This window comes from Sceloporus undulatus, chromosome 6 (genome assembly GCF_019175285.1).
Source record: "Sceloporus undulatus isolate JIND9_A2432 ecotype Alabama chromosome 6, SceUnd_v1.1, whole genome shotgun sequence".
Classification (NCBI taxonomy): Eukaryota; Metazoa; Chordata; class Lepidosauria; order Squamata; family Phrynosomatidae; genus Sceloporus; species Sceloporus undulatus.
The window spans coordinates 83258367-83275853 of record NC_056527.1 but is presented as its reverse complement, the minus strand read 5'-3'; the positions used below and the strand labels follow the sequence as shown (position 1 = coordinate 83275853).

Here is a 17487-nt window from a genome sequence, read left to right as displayed (position 1 = left end):
GTCAAATACTCCAATCTGATTCCAAGAAAGACCAATTGCAGTAGTCTGTATACCCTGCAAGCCAAAACAAAAGAAGTATTTGCAGTACAGTGGTCCTATTCTTTGATTCCCTGAACATCCACTCGACACCGCAACCGCTGCCATGACCTTGCTTGTGAAACCTATGAGGTTCTCTTCTCAATCGAATGCTTCAGAATATTGAGTTTTGGGCACAAAAACACACACACAAAGAACTGGCAAATGTAATGTATAAAAATGGCTGGAGGGAAAGCTGGTCAAGTGAGTGGATTGGTAGTGATAAAACACCTCTTTGCAACAAAGTAGGATTCCAACATGCTTAAAAGAAGCAGTGGTGAGGCATCTGCTGAAGAAGCCCTCTAACCTTATTGTATTAGACAATACAATATTGTATTAGATAATAATCTATTATTGGGAGAGGTTGTGGTGGCTACAAGTGTTCCAGAATATGGTTTATCTAGATCCATTTCAGTCTGGCTTCAATGTGGTTATGGGAGGAAACTGTTTTGAGAGCGTTTTTGGAAAATCTATCCCGGGAACTAGAAAAGGGTAATGAGACCCTGCTGGTTTTACTGTACCTCTTGGTAGCTTTAATTAATACCAATCATGGTATCCTTCTGAGCTGCCTCTTTCAGATGCAATTTGGAGGTGCTGTTTTGTAGTCCTCCCCCCAATCTTTGGGGCAAGTTAAGAAGATTTCTCTGGGGACTCCTGCTTGATGTCATAGCTACCACTTCAGGTTTTGTCTTGTCCAGCAAACTGTTTAACATACATATGGAAATTGTTGCCCAATGGAAAAGGCTGCCCAGTGTTCTGATGCCACTAGTATGCTGATGATACTTAACTCTGTCTCTCCATTCCATCTAAACCAGTGTCTAACGTCAGTAATACAGTGGTACCTCGGGATACGAAATACCCACGTTACGAAATTTCCGGGATACGAAAAAATCCCATAGGAAATAATTGTTCCGGGTTACGAATGTTTTTTCGGGTTACGAAAAAATTTTTGGTGCTTTTTTCGGCTTTTTCGCACGAAATCGCGGCTTTTCCCCATTAGCGCCTATGGCATTTCGGCTTACGAAGGCTTTTCGGGTTACGAAAGCGGCCGCGGAACGAATTAATTTCGTAACCCGAGGGAGCACTGTAAACTGAAATGGGGAATAACACTGGAAGGGGCAACACTCTGCTTAAAGATGTTGATCTAGTCAAACATCTCAGGGAACCCTGCTTTTCTAGTTCTTAGGTCCAAAACACACTGCAGAAATAATCCAGTTTGAGATTGCTTTAACTGTCCTGGCTCAATGCTAGGGAATTCTGGGAACTGTAGTTTTGTGAAACATTTAGTCTTCTCTGTGTCAGAGCACTCTGGAGCCACAATAAACTACAATTCCCAGGATTCCCTAGCACTGAACCAGGGCAATTAAAGTGATTATTCCTGCAGAGTGTTTTGGACCTTAGTCACATTTGTTTTCTACTGTGGTAATGTACTTCACTTAGGGACATCTTTGAAAACTGTTCAGAAACATTAGCTGGTTCAAAATGCCGTGGCCAGATTAGTGACTGGAACTAGTTAACTGAGATCAAATGCCTCCCTTGTTACAACAGTTTCACTCACTATTGATTTTGGGCATAATTCAATGTTCTGGCTATGATCTATAAGATCCTACATGGCCTGGATCCACACTATATCAATGGCTGCATTATATCACTGGGTCCCAGATTATAATCTCATCACTATTCTGTCACAAATGGCTTCAGCATATCATTATACCTCTTTAAAAGTAAGCTTTGTCTGTTCTGCTCCAAGAAACATAAACAAAGGATGAAGCATTCCCAATGTCTTGAATGAATTAATCCTGAAATGGGGACGGGGAGAACCTTCAGAGGAACGTGTTTCCAACTCATGCAAGCAAATTGTTTTAGAGCCACAGCTTGCAAAACTACATCTGGAAAATAGATTACAGCCACATGTTGTTTGTTTTTAAACACACTTTCTCCATTTTGCAAATAATTGGGTGGGGATGGGGAGAAGAAAATACTGAATATCTTACTACTGGCCAAAATAATTACTTTCTTCATATTCCAGGATTGTTCCACATATGATCAGCTTTATAAATTAGAAGGGCAAAAACATTAAAAAGTCATGAAAAGATTTCAGAGTAAAATTTTTAAATGCAGGGCTCAGCAATTCCCCATGCCAGCACACCACAGAGAAGGCACCTGCTCTTCAGATGAGCTCTTTTCACCATCCAGCATCTCCAGGAACTGCAAATGCATGCAAAAATGGGGAAAGGTGTCTCAGCGCATCGAAGGTTCCCAACACTTTTGAGGCAAATGAACAGGAACAGCAAGGTCTCAGCAGAAGCTCAACTATGACAAGAGGATTTACATAGTTTTTTGTGGGGTTTTCTGGCTATGTGGCCCTGTTCTGGAAGAATTTATTCCTGACGTTTCGCCTGCATCTGTAGCTGGCATCTTCTGAGGTTGGTGGCATGGAAATGAGTGGGGTATATATACTGTGTGACCCTTGGTTGGGAGAAAGTGACTTACATGTTAATCTGTGTGTTGGTCTGTTGTTGAATGGCAAGGCCTTAGCGTGGGAGAATATGTGGGAGGATGTGTGTGTCAATTTAATTAGCAATCCATTGTCAGGGGGGGACGGACCCCTGACCCTGGGTGGTGTTCATTTGCATGTGCTGAGTCTTGATATTGGTGTTTTTAATGACTCATAGCCAAACTTTGTTTAATTTCAGGGTTTCTTCTTTCCTGTTGAAGATATCCAGGGGTTTGTGAATTTCAATTCGGACAGGCCTGATGATCTGTAAACCTGTTAAATGGACTGCAAGGAAGATTAATTCCAAAGGTGGAGCTATGAACACTCTTTCGTTGAAAGAAGGAACAATAATAAAAACAAATACTTTAATTATTCTGCTGTCGTTTTTAAAATGTTTGGTCAGTTCTCGGGAAAATCAGACTTCAAAGAGGATGAAAGGAAAGAAAAATGGATAAGGTACAATTTTCTGCTCTTTCTTCTTGTAGACAGGCACTGTTGTGCCAGAATACCTGGGGACTCCTCTCCCCAGGGAGGTCCACTGAGTTCTTTACTGTTCTATTTTTGGAGAGGTGCTAAAACCCCTTTTATCCATCAGACATTTTATAGATGTTTTATAATGTTTTTAGGTTGTCTCCTTGGTTTTTAATGCTCTTATATTATAAATCTGTTTTGCCTGATCTGTGTTTTTGTCATTATTATGTTTTAAGGATTTCTTTTAAACACTGATTTGTACAATTATGATTTTAAAAGCAAATGGGAAGGCTGTAAGAAAAGAAGAGGTCCACACTCTAGTTAGCCACTCTATATACTTGTCTATAAGTAAAAAATATGACCCAAAAACCTGGGTCGACTTATACATGGGTCAATATGGTAATACAGCTTGAAAAAAATGGCAGTGGCAGTGAGAGCAGAGGGAGATCCAAGAGAAGAGTCACTTTCCCTCCCCCAAAACCCAAAGAACCACTGCTGCAGCAGAAAGGGGGGTACCTCTTTTACAGGAGGCTCTCCCTGGGTAGTCTCCCTGGGTAGACTAACATGGATGGACTACTCTTGCTGTACTCCATCCAGGGAAATCCTGCCACAGCAGAGAGAGCAGAAGGGTGTGTGTGCCTCTTTTACAGGAGATTTTCCCAGATGGAGTACAGCAAGATCTAAGATCTTTAAAACATCAAAGTGAAGTTTGGAGGTGTCAGTCAGTTAGAAATGTGTGTGCTTTGGCCAAACTCTGAAATGTGAGGCCCATATTTGAGGAGATTTCCATGCTCCTCATTTCCCATTCTAACACTTCAAACCAATTGCTCCACAAGGCTGTTAAACGCCTTCCTCTCCTTCTTCCTGAGAGGTTCCAACCCTCGCTACCCTCCCTCAACTCCCTCTCACAGAGTACTAACCTAAAAAGGCTGCTGGCACAACTTGCCCCTGCCGACTTAAATACAAGGCTTTGTTTTCTGCTCTCCATTTGCTAAATTGGTTGTAAGGGATAAGGAGGCAGATGGAGTGGCGGGGGGGGGGGGGGGCGGGAAGGAAGAAGAAGAGCAGAAAACAGCAAGAGCAACCCAAGCAAGGGACGAGTTCAAGGAGGCAGCACAATGCAGAAACACCTGATCTACAAACTTCCCATGGCTTAATTTGGGAAGAAACAGACCAGTTCCCAAGGACTGCAAAGTTGTCTTCATAAAGCTGCATGATAAGGAGGGAGGAAGGAATTGTGCTCTCTGTATTTGTGCGTCCCTGTGTCCTCCCCCTGCCCCCACCTGCTTCCTTATCCCTCATAACCATGTCAACAAATGGAAAGGGAAACCATTTGCTGTTCCCTGTGAATTCCTCCCCCTCTTTTAGGTGCCTCCCGTCATGGGCAGCACCTCCTGCTGCCAAAATCTTTCCCTCCTCGGTTGGTTTGTATTTGTGTGTGTGTGTGTGTGTGCATGCCATGAACAAGTGCTGCTCTTTCTGACCTTCTCCCTCTCCACAATGGTGTCATCTCCCCAGGATTCAAAACAGTGCATGCTCATAATGGTAATTCCCGCTCCCCCCCTTCTCATATTCCTCTCTCTTCTTACCCTACTGTACTGTACCGTAACTGTTATCACCTTTCTCTGAGAATGGTGAAAGGCCTTTTCGAATACCTGGGCAGGAAACTGGCAACGGCTCCTAAGTTTTACCCTTGACATATCCACAGATCAAATAAAATTTGGACCCAATACCTGCCCTCAATTTATATGCGATGTCAACATATATATAATGTATATTACTTCAGAGATGGTTATTAAACTAAGAAATCAAAAACTGTGAATGAACCAAGCAAGTTTCAAAACAATGTTAACATTTGCTTGAAATACCTATAAGACTGATTTACTTTGCACTCGAAAAGGAAAGGAAAACAATTTATTTAGCTGGTTGTAATTAAGCTGCAATTCTATGTATAATTAGTTTCACGTATAGCCCACTAAAGGCAGGACTTACATATGAGCAAACATAGATCGATGGATAGACAGTCTATTGACAACTCACAATCCATCTCAAATGTACTTTAATTAGGGGTAAGACCATTTGGGATTAAGTAGGAATGAAATGTGGCTAACTACTCACCTACAATCTATGGAACCTAGTTACATGTGTACAGTAACATAATCCAAATTATTAATACAGCATTTTTGTTTTTTGTAAACTTCTATGTTTCAAAAATGCATATAAATGTTGCTACAGTATCATGGTAAGACTAATTTCAGCTGGCTAACAGAAAATAATAGGTGGTTACCAAAGTCAGCCAGAAACACAAATCCTGAGTAAGGGTAGTGAATAATACTCATTAAGCAAGGCCTCATTGCCACTACCTTTTAAACTGGATCGTGATTCGGTATGAACCAGTTTAAAAGAGCATAGTTCCTACTTAATTCGAATCGCTAAAGCGATTTGTGAAGGGGGGGGCATGCTTTTGACCAATTTAACCTGTGTCAAAAAGACGCTGGTTTTTTTCTACTTCTTTTGGGCTGAATTGATTTATTTTGAAATAAATCGATTCAGCCCAAGTGGAAACCATGCAGATTTGAATCCATTCCTGACTTGGGGGGGGGGGGGGAGCTGCTATGGTCCTGGCCTTCTCCTGTCCCCAGCCTCTCCGACCCCGGCCTTCTTCCGCTGCCTTCTCCCGTCCCTTGCCTCTCCTCCGTCCTCCCCGGCCTGCCTCCTCTGACACAAATAATAATGTGAACCACACTCTGTTGTTAAACTGATTTAAGGATTCGGTTCAGAAATCAAATTCACAATAAGTGGGAATGAGGCCCTACTGTGATCTGTTTATCTCATAAAATACTAGATGATCTTACGCCTCAGGAGGCAGAGTCCTAAATATAACTGTCTCATTTAACACTCACCTGTGGTCCATTATACAGTGGGCCCTTGGTATCCGCTGGGGTTTGGTACTTTTGTGGATACCAAAATCTGTGGATGCTTAAGTCCATTATATACAAGACTGTAGTAAAATTGTGTCCCTAATATAAAATGGCAATATCATGGTTTGTTTTTTGGGTTTTTTAAAAAAATGTATTTTCAAGACATGGATAGTTGGATCGGTGAATGCAGAATCCATGGATACAGAGGGCCAACTGTACAGGTTTTGCATAGCAGCGAGTTTCATTACTGGGCAAAGAGTTTAATCCTTATTATTCCTGTCAAAGTCTAGCACTCCAGGCACAAGTTACTGCATCTCAATATAGGCTGCACAAAGTGCACATATTACATTATCATGTATTGGTACGCCAAGAAAAAACTGAAAACACTCATTTGCCTTAGTCATATAAACACTTACTTCACTATATAATCCTTTGAATACTGGTACACAGCAAGCTTTACGAACTGCACAGTGAGCAAAGTCACTTTGGCATTTCTTCATACAGAATGCCTGTTTTATCCAGCAAACTGCTTGAAATTCCCTGCTTTTCACACAGTGGACTCAGGACAGCTGAACAATGACATAGGATACATCATCATCCTCAAGTGGGTTCTGTGTTTGGCATCATCTGTAGGAATGACTATCAAGACTAAGTTCAAGTCACATGAACACAGACACATCTAGTGAAAGATCAGAATAGCTTAGACCTGTGCATGAAAAGGCTTGTAAAGAGTTTTCTTTATTTTCATTTGCTTCCTCTGGCAACATTGTTCATTGCAGCAGCACATTTGAGAAGCAGCTCATTGACTTCTGGATCAATCCCTGTAAGCACTGAACCTGGACCAAGTCAAAGATGATACCTGGATAGCATTTGCTTTCCTTAGAACAGCTATCAAAACAAATCAGTGGAGATGGGGGAAAACACAAAACCCAACATACTGCAGATAGCAGGGCCTAGGTCTAAATCAATCCTGTACATGCAGTCTGCCTATAAACATACAATGTAGGGGACAATTTTCATCGAAGAAAATATTTCTGATCATTAAAAGCACATTTGATAGTGTAGTTCAAGGAACCTGATTTAGGTTTTATTGCCACCTGCACTAATTTGTTCCTTATTGGAAAGGGAAACAAGAAATTATGCACTTATGGTAATTAATTCTAAGATGTGTACTCAAGTCTGTGCTGATTCAAGTTCAAGAATGACGGCAGCAAGATACCGTATATACTCGACTATAAATCAACCTCATGTATAAGTCGAGGGAAGGTTTTGGAGCCAAAAATATGGATTTTGATATGCCCCATGGATAAGTTAAGGGTAAAGCTTAGAGCCATGAAAGAAAGGATCTAAAGGATGAAGCAAAAGAAAGCAATGCCAAAGAACTTACAAAATTCCAGAAGGCATAACTGTTTGTACTCATTGTAAAAGCTGGATAGATGAGAGAATAGAGTAAGGTCAGTGCTTCCAGGACAGATTATACTTTGCCTTTCACCAGTGCATGGATCCTTTTTTAAAATAAGAGTTCAAGTACAGTATAGATAAGTCGACCTCTGTTTTTGGGGTCAATTTTTTGACTAAAATTTCTAGACTTAGACATGAGTATATACAGTAGTCCCCAATAAAGACACTAACAGTTACTGTAACTGAACATGCTGGAAAACCAAATACCTTGGAGCAAGTTGGAGGGACCTTTCCAACATCTGAGACTGAAAGAGAAATATCTTAAACAGGAATATTATGGACCAAGAGCTTATATGACACTAAGGAGGCTTTGGATCCCATTGCCCACTGAGATGGGGGATGGCTATGAATTGCAGAATCAGTAACATAACTGATAAGTCTGTTTCTAGGGCAGGAATGCTCAAAACCGAAAGGAGTGAAGGACCAGTTCAATGAACAGGATTCATTGTGTTGTCTGCAGCTGAAATACGAGTTTCAGTCAATGCTGTAGCCAAGAACATCTAATAAGTTGAGATCAGTGCCTGAATTAAGTGATAGGAAGGGGGCCTGAGTCTCTAAGCTTCTGTTTTTAGGGCAGGATCCATAATCTGTCTACAACTGGAGGACATCAGGGCAGGATTTGTGCATTTTATTAAATGCTCCTTTATCCTGCACTGCCTTTACATTCCAATTAAGAGAAAGACTGACTCCTTTGCTCACAAATAAATTAGTTTCCTCTACTATGAAATTAGTCATTCTGTATTTGTGGGTGGGAGGACAAATTAGAAACCATTACAACACAATTAGGCAGCAGTGACAGGCATAGACTTTGGCAAAATCCTAGGACACCCAAAAAAGATCAAAAGACAATATGCAGGATTGAGAGCAGCAAGTCCTGACACTGAAGTGAAGAAACAATTGCACAGGAGGGAGCTCACAACACTAAGCATCTTGAGTTAGTGAGTCACAAAGTGTTAAGAAGGAAGGGTGTTTGCAAGAGAAGCCACCATAAATGTTAACAACCACATTAAGATGTTGACTGCACGATTCACAGGACTAGAATTAATATTAATAACAATATTTTTGGGTGCTTTTTAAAACTGGCTTTTCCCCAACCCTGCTGGGAAGAGAACACTCTTGTATTGCGTAAGGGACAGAGCTCTACGACTTCCCTGAAAAAAAGGACGGACACATTTTGCAGGAAAAGTGCTGGTACTGAACGAAATGGAATAAGTTGTTCTAATAAGAAAACCCCACTTAAATGTGATGAAATCCAAAATGTCTAGAAGCAGATGTAATCTCAAACAGAACAGGAAGGGTGGGAAAGGCTGAAAACAAAAAGCATTAAAGGTTTGCATGAAAGAGTCTGAATGAATTTGAAAGAATTATGTCCTGTGAAATAGGGTGTCTGCCATAGGTATAAAACAAAGAAGCATTATAGAGGACTACTCTATCTTTACAGAACATCTGTCTTCCCAGTTCTTCTGGCTGATGTAAGAGTCACCAGGAATACCACCTTCCAGTTGAATTCACTGTGTATTTAGTTATTTTCTTTCCAAAAGAGAAATAAAGGGGAAAACAACAAATTAAAATTATCTTCTGGTTCTGAAAGGAGAATGTTTCACAGAGGGCTGAAGGCTGTATGTGTCTTAGTACAACAGAAAGGTTTCCATAAGACACTTATGGACAGTAAAGGGACTAGCAAGATGTGAACTGGTAAGAGATTCTTAACATGGGTTTCCTTTCCATAAAATAGCATAGCATTTAGCATTACCATTTCTACACCACTTAATAGTGGTTTACAATCTGTAAGCCAATTGCCCCCAACAACCTACGAAAGGATGGAAGGCTGAGTCAACCTTGGAGCCCTGGGACTCAACTCACAACCCTGTGGCTGCAGTATCAGCATTTAACCATGGCTCCACCAGAGCTCCTACCCAAGTCCATAGCCTTTGTTGAAATCTGAGACCTTCGCACTATTTCTAAAAATCTCTTCCAGTTGTATCAGAAATTCAGGCAGTGCAAAATCTATGGGAATCTATGTTTGGATTACCGTTTTGTAATGTACAGCAGGCTACTTTCAAAAACTGCTTAGAAACCTCAGCTGGTCCAAAGAGCTGCAGCAAGCTTACTGACTGCAACGTGTTACAGGGAGCAAACAATTGCCTTATTACAATAGTTCCATTGGTTATTAGTACATTGCTGGGCACAAAACAAAGTGCTGGTTATGAGATATAAAGCCTAAGCTCTTTGGAAAACTGTACCTTCCTGTATGAGCCTGTTTGATCTCTAAGGTCTTTTAGGAAGGCCCTTGCTTTCATCACCCAACCTTCATAAGTATTCCCTGATAGGAACATGGGACAGGGGTTTCTCAATGGCTGTTCCCAGCCTTTGGAATTCCCTCCCTAAGGAGGCTAGGATGGTGTCCTCATTTTCTACTCCAAAATACTTTTAGAAACTACAAGAGCTTTTAATAGTATGCTGTTTTATTGCCTTTTAACTTTTTAACTGGTTTCTTTAAAAGAGTTTAAATTCTGTGGATTTTAATAATACTGCTTTGTATCTTTTCCCCTGTGTCTTTGTCTATGCTTTTATAGATATTATTTCAATTTTTGTATTCAGTTTTGGACAACAAGTGGGATGTGACTGATTGGCTGATTGATTATGATGACTTGTTATGATGATGTAGATGATGATGATCATCATCATATTCTATTATTCCTATAATTCTATTGTTCATATAATTCTAATGTTATGATTTAAGTAAGACTTAGAATGTGAAACTGTTCATGTTCAGAATATCCTTGGTTTGTTTTCATCAGAGTAGACAAAAAGGAGGTGTGTGTATGTGTAGATGCCTGCGCTAACATGAAGAATGTAAAAACAGTTGTCAAGCATGGAATGGCTGAAGAAAAGGGCAAGGAAGAGAACAGACATTTTAGTTGTGTGCTTCAAACTGAAGTACTACAATATGGGCACTCAGAAGGCCCAGTGTAATAGTCAAGTCTGAGATCTAAAATCAGCTACATATACCATCAGTAGGATTAATTCACCAGGAATGGAAACTCAAAATACTGTGAACTGCCACAAGAACACTATAGCTTTGTTTACATTCCATTTTCTTCCTTTAGTAAGACAGCCTGCAATGAAAGGCTAATATCTACTTTACCTGCCTGACTCAAGGTCAGCATAACTTGCTAACAACTAATGTCATTACTCCATGTTCCCAAAGAGGATTTACTCAGGTGCTCAACCTTGCTTCCCTGACAGATCAAAAGTGGAGAGTAAATTATAAAGCAGGTGTGCATGCAGGTGACCTCGCAATCCATTGGTGCATATGGGTGATGTCAGGTGATTGTTGGCTGACATTCATGGATTAAGTAGAATGCTGACTATTCACAGGAATAGTTTTAATTTAGAGATGAACGACATAATAAATGCTTCTACCTCCATTTATTTCATCTGAATTTATCCCACAGCTTTATGAAGGTCCTTTAAGGTTTGAAAATACAAGATTTAGTCCATTGCTTTTCCATCATGAAGCTAATAGAAAACTTATTAAAACACCATAGAATATTTCTGTTTGGAAAACAGACCTACCACTACATCAGAAGCACTACTGTGGGACATGCTGAAAGTGATTCTTAAGGATCACTTTCTTTAGGAGGGCTCACGATGTAAGAGGGCTACACACAGAATGGTTTTATTTGATGAAATCAAACTACTAATACACACCCATAAGATAACTCAAGATCCAGAAATATTGAAGACTTTATGCCAAAAAAAGAATGAAGATAGAGGAACTAGATCTGTATAAAATACCAGCCTCCTCAAAATATACTAAAGCCTATTTTTATGGAAACAAAAAAACCTCTATGTTATTAGTTAGAATGCTTTAAGAAAAAAGCAGAGAGCATGATTTTTACAGTCATAAAACCTTCACAAGGAAATGTATAAACTTGTCCTAATGAAATCCTCCATTAATTTTGAGAGTTTTATCTTACTCTATATTCTCTGGAATCATTACACTCAACAGAGCTTAATGAATTCATACAACCATTACATGTAAAAGGAAATCTGACAAGTCAGTCAATCACTGGAAATGAATAAGCCATAGGGCTATGATTCTGAAGACAAGGGTTCAATTCCTGCTTGGTCAGGAAATCCACTGGGTAACCTTGGGCAAGTCACACTCTCTCAACCTCAGGGGAAGGCAGTGACAAAACTACTCTGAACAAATCCTGCCAAGAAAAACTCTGGATAGGGTCGCTTTAGTGTTGTCATATGTCAGAAACAACTTGAACGCACACAGCATACATTGAAATTAAAGCCCAGAAAATCTCCCAGACCAGAGGGATCCACTAGAGAGTTCTATAAACTCTGCTATGAAGACTTTGCCCCTCTCACCTGGTTGACCTTAAAAGCTTAAGCAGGATTCCAAAACTGAATGCTCCTTTTTGCCGCAGCTTCTTTCTCACCACCATGTATCTGCTATGGAATTCTGGGATCCTTACTGTACTGTAGTTTGTTGTGGCACCAGAGCTCTCTGACAAAGAAGGTTAAATGAATCACAAAACTAGAATTCCTAGAATTCCATAGCACTGAGCCATGGCAGTTGAAGTGATGTCAAACTGAATTATTTTTGCAGTGTGGATGCACTCTGTGTGTATCTATAAAACAACTGCATTCTCACCCAACATAAATAATAAACCAGCTTTTTTGGTAAGTACAAAAACATGTATAGGACTACAAAGCATGAAGTTAATTTGTTATTTGGGAAGACTGAATGATGGGTTCAGTAAGTATCTTACACAGAGCACCAAGAACTTGCTCCTGGCAACTGGCTACCTTGTTGCTATCTCCATGTTTGACATTAACCATTGATGCCATGGGATTAACTATTCTGGATGTCAAGACCTGTAGGCGTTGTCTTCAGTGAATATTGCTTTCCAAAATAAGCCTACATTCAGCAAAATTATCTCTCTTATTACAAAAACATTACAACTATGTAGGCATGATGAAAGTTCTGGACACATTATACATGTAAGAATTAGATGAATGAAAAATGGTATATTATAAAACTTGGCATCTTATTGATCACAGCTTTTGTTTGTATTTAAGTAGTTGCCAATACACATGAATCATTTTTGCAAAACACATTTTCTATTTCTTGTGTAGGCAGGCCAGGCGATAATTTAACAGTTTCTAATACAGATTCAGAAAATTTCAAGCTAGATTCAAGAGAGGGTGATGATAATTTCTGCTGTTCTACAGGACTTCCTGCTATTACACACATAGGCATGCATATGTGTGTGCAGATACACACACTCTTTTTTCTCTCTCACTCATTTTTCACCTTCATTGAACATCATATCCTTCCATTCTCCCATCACAGTTTTAAAAAATCAAATACTTAAAACGGAAGCAGAAATGGTTTACATGAATTCATCCATAGAATTATATCCCTCTATTCTCTTGTAAAAGAGATTCAAAGCAGATAAAAGAATTTTAAACCAACACAAAAGTCATTATAGCATTAAAACTGTTAACATTTCAAAATGTTAGAAAATGACAACAAGAAAAGCAATACAGTTATTAGAAGGATTGAAATATTTACCTCCTCCCTCCCTCTATATTTGCAAGTTTGAATTGAGCCAAGCCTCTGTCCTGGAACCTGTTTATAGTGGCAGATTAAGGACCTAGCCAGTAAAAGAGCAGCCTTCCACCTGTCAAACCGTTTACTGAGTTGTCAACAAGATCAAAATGGCTTTACTCGTCCAAGAACAAGCTCTCTGTTGTGTGTCATGAACTGTACATTCTTCGAATAACAGCTTTCTAATTGTTTACTGCTCAAATTTAGAGTGCAAGAAATATTCCTTTACCATGAAGATATGTTTTCACAAAAACAACTGCAGCTTCCTAAATTTCTAAACCACTTTTTTCAATTTTTTATTTAGCAATCCTTGCTGCTCACTACAAATGACAAAAGCCTGATACTTGATGCTAGGTTTAATTTCAGCTTCTAACAGCAAGCACTACTGAACCAAGTGCAATCAAGATATCTCTGCTGCTGGAGGCTGGGGAGGAGGAGACAAAGACAAAACCAACTGAAGGAGATTAAAATGCTACATTGAGAAAACAGACCAAGTCACATCAGGTGACAGTCTGTCCTTTTACCTGTTTGTGGGCATGGTCATAGGAATTTATGTGATTGTCAAACTCTTGATGCTTTTGGTACTGCTTATCACAGAGCTCACAATAAAAATTGGCTCGAAGATCTTCAAGTGCCTTGGCAATAGCTTTTTCTTTATCCACATAATCCTGTAACAGGAAAAGGTGTTAAAAGTCTTAAGAAACCAGCCTGCAGGAAAAAATGGCCATGGAAGGCCATCATTCAACATTTAATTTGTACAAGCTCCAGTCTTATTTAGCCATTACTCCTTAACTCACTATTTAAACTATGCTTTTTAAATGTTGTTTCTAAATGCTTTAGTACCACCTCAATGAACAATATCTAGGATTGATAAATTAATTGGGAGCCTATTGCAGGAGAAACAGGTAACAATGGAGAACAAGTAGAGTACAAATAGATAAAGCTTTTCCTAGGTCTGAGAAGGAATTTGAAGGAGAAAAGCCATTCTATTTCGGAAACGAAGGGGGGATAGAGATGGGCGGCTCCATGCTGCCTGTTTTTGCCTCTCGTTGGTGCTGTGCCAGCCGCATGGCGCAGCACTGACACACTCCCTAAAAAGGAGCCACTCTGGGCGGCTTCTTTTTCAGGGTGTCATAATGGCGCTTGGGCACCATGATGACAACGCTTCCGGTGAGCACCTTTTAGGCACTTGGACACTCGTGTGTCATCACTGCGCACGCTGTGTGGACAGGGGCACAGCAAGATGGTGCACGGGCACTGAAAGTAGGGCTGGGTACGTATGGACGCCCAGACCAACAGAGCCCTAAAATTAGCCCCCGGCTGGTGCAAACTGCCAGTCTGTACTGGGCCTAATTCAAAGAAAAGTACATGCACACAAAAGAGGTAGACTGATTTCAGTTTCCCGCATTCTTCTTTGCTTCCCCAGGATTCTTGCAAGTCACTGTTGTGACAGAAGGATTTCAAACCAGAGAGCATACCCAGGATCTATTAACAGTTAAGGTAAAAACTAATCTAATTCTAATTGTACACATTTAAGGATTATATGCAATAAGGTGGACCTAGAACTGGTCTGACTATCCCAGGATCCTTTGAATGAATCCCAGACACCAGCAGCATTAAGGTGTCCTTTTACCAGTGACCCACTACAAGATAGCAATTTGAAATACTTCTTTTGTTTAACAGGGCAGATCAAACCATGATGAAAATAATTGTCTCTCCTTGGTTTATAAAGTCCATATAAATGCATGATTACATTAATCTCATAAATATGTTTCAGGGAAAAGGGAAACAAATACACAGTACAACCAATACACAATACAAAATTCCCAGATTCCTCAATTAGCCATTTCCAGGAAGAGTTAATTTGGATACCTTGTACTTCTGCCTCAGTTCTTCAGTATCCTCCTTCTCCACTTCCAAAACTCTCCTTCGTTCCGTGGCATCTTCAGCATAGTCCAGCTAATCAACCAAAGAAGTGGGAAATTAGTCAGTCAGATATATACTATATTAGCCAAATAGTCAATATCATATATATTATAAGCACATCCAATCTGTTCCAAGCTGCCTCCCCTCATCCCCAAATTGTTTACTCAGAAAGTAGTAATCTTTGCTAGGGAGCTCCTAGCAGTAGCATCCAATGTCAAGACATGGATTTTGTTTAGAGGAAATTAGATGTATGAAACCAGGAGCCATACAATGAGGATTTAGAGATCAGAGGAAGTGTTTGACTAATCAGAACCTCTCAAAAAAAGCAACAACAGCATGGAACATTATGCTTATCCTCTAATATAGGATAGAGAACTGTGACAAAATTTGCTTCAATATTTTAAGGAAACTTTTAGGGCATTTCTTCCCTATTTTATTCCTTGACCTTTGGGGGGGGGGGTTTCAGGGTCTTGGGGACCATCAAAAAGGAGTTGAAGCCATATGCAGCTTGCAGACCATAGTTTCTCCATCTTTGCCTACATTTATCAAGCTGCCTTATTCCAGGTCAGCATTGCTAAACTGGAAGAAACTCAACAAGGTCTCAAGACAGGTCCTTCCATATCCTATTACCTGGGATTTTAACTAGAGGTGTGAGGGAGTGAAACTTAAAGCTTCAGTATGCAAAACATATGCTCTATACTGCTATGATGCTTCCACAGCAGTTGATAAACAGAAATATACTGTGGCTATTGCATTTAGACAGAAAAAAACCTAACAATGATCCCTATTGAGAGGCTTAGGATGGCGCAAATGAGTCTGTGCTGGGGTGTGTTGTTACAACTGCAAAGCAAAGAAACCACCACTTCTACAGTGTGTTCAAGAAGCAAAGCATGCTGCGTTCTTAAGAAATTAATCAAAATGTACAAACTAGTTTTCCTAGTGTCCACATTTGGCATTTTTGTGCACAGTGCTGACTTTCAGCAACTTTTCCCATGGCAGAGAAGTGGCATGGTTTTGCATTTATAGACCACAAGACAATTTTGGTCCACAAGAACAGCCATAAGCCTGAGACACTGGTTTTGTAAACGTCCAATTGATGCTTTAATTCAACATACCAAACTGTCAACTGATGCCACAATGTACACGCAGACCCTTTTCTTCCAGATAAGAGTAGAGAGGTGAGGTTGACTCGATTGCCAAAATCAGTTCAAAATCTTTAAAAAAAATTGCTAAGGGGCTGTATATGTACTGAGGTACTATATTATTACAAGCTAATGAAGCCTTCTTCAATCTGGTACCCCACATGTGCTTGACTACAACCACTATCCCCAACCAACAAATGTGGAAGCACAATTTTGGGAAAGGCTGGCCTAAAGCAGAGGTTCTCAAACTCTGGCCTCCAGATGTTTTGGATTTCAGCTCCCAGATGCCCCAATAAGCTTGATCAATGGTCAAGGATCATAGAAGCCAAAGTCAAAAACATCTGGAGAGCCAGACTGAGAACCACTAGCCGACGTCATCTTTACTGAATCCCTTATTTTTCAAACTAGTATATTGGGTTTACCATAAAATAAATTAAGTACACTGAGCCCTTCCATTACGCGGGGGATATGTGCCGGACCTCGCTGCGTAAGGGAAATCCAGTGTATGCTGGAGCACCATTAGAAATAATGGGACTCATGCTTGCGGTGTGGTGCGGCACGTGCACCCCATTATTTCTTCTGGGGATGCATGAGGGCTTTTTCCGGTGTAGTTTCAGCATATGTTGAAAGCTGCATAAGGTGCGCCTGCGTATGACACAGGCACGCTGTACTGCTAATTGTTATTTACTACTTTAAAAGCACAGGATTATGTGATTTGTTAGTAACATGATAGTGGGGGATGCATTAATGAAAGAAATCAATTAAAAGTAGAAGAATGTTAAAATAAAAAGACTTTCCCAGCAATAGTTTGGTGTAGTAAGTCAGTGTTACTCATTACCCCAGAATTGTGCTATTAACATATCTGCTATTAAATCAAGTTAGAGGAATGCTGCTGGTTGTGATAAGAATTGTTTAAAAGGAAGAAGAAAAACAACTACACATCGAACCTCCCTTATCTGGAATTCTGAAATACTCCAAAATCTAAAACTTTTTTCATGGGTGGCTGAGACAGTGGCATTTTTGTCTTCTGATGGTTCAGTGTATACAAACATTGTTTAATGCACAAAATTATTAAAAATACTGTGTATAAAATTACCTTCAGGCTAAGGTGTATACAAACAGAAATTAATGTCATATTTAATCATGGGTCTCATCTTCAAGGTATATGCAAATATTTAAGGTATATGTAAACATTATGTATATGCAAATATTCCAAAATCTAAAAAAAATATATATTAAAAATCAAAATTCAAAACATTTCTGGTCACAAGCATTTTGGATAAGGGAGAGTCAATCTATAGTAACAATATTTTTTAGATTAGTTATTTTTACTCTTTGGCATGTGCAAGTGGCCTTGTCTAA

General features: G+C 39.7%; 1 protein-coding gene across 10 annotated transcripts in view; it reads right to left on the bottom strand.

Annotated features, from left to right (window-relative positions):
- The window catches only part of GPATCH8 (G-patch domain containing 8), an 89794-nt gene that overhangs the window by 11660 nt on the left and 60647 nt on the right, over positions 1–17487 (bottom strand). For all 10 annotated transcript variants that reach the window (XM_042477485.1, XM_042477491.1, XM_042477494.1 and 7 more), the window contains 2 exons: positions 14930–15016; positions 13582–13725 (listed from right to left, as the gene is read on the bottom strand). In XM_042477485.1, the coding sequence (XP_042333419.1) occupies positions 13582–13725; positions 14930–15016 (231 nt within the window). The remainder of the gene's footprint in view (positions 1–13581; positions 13726–14929; positions 15017–17487) is intronic.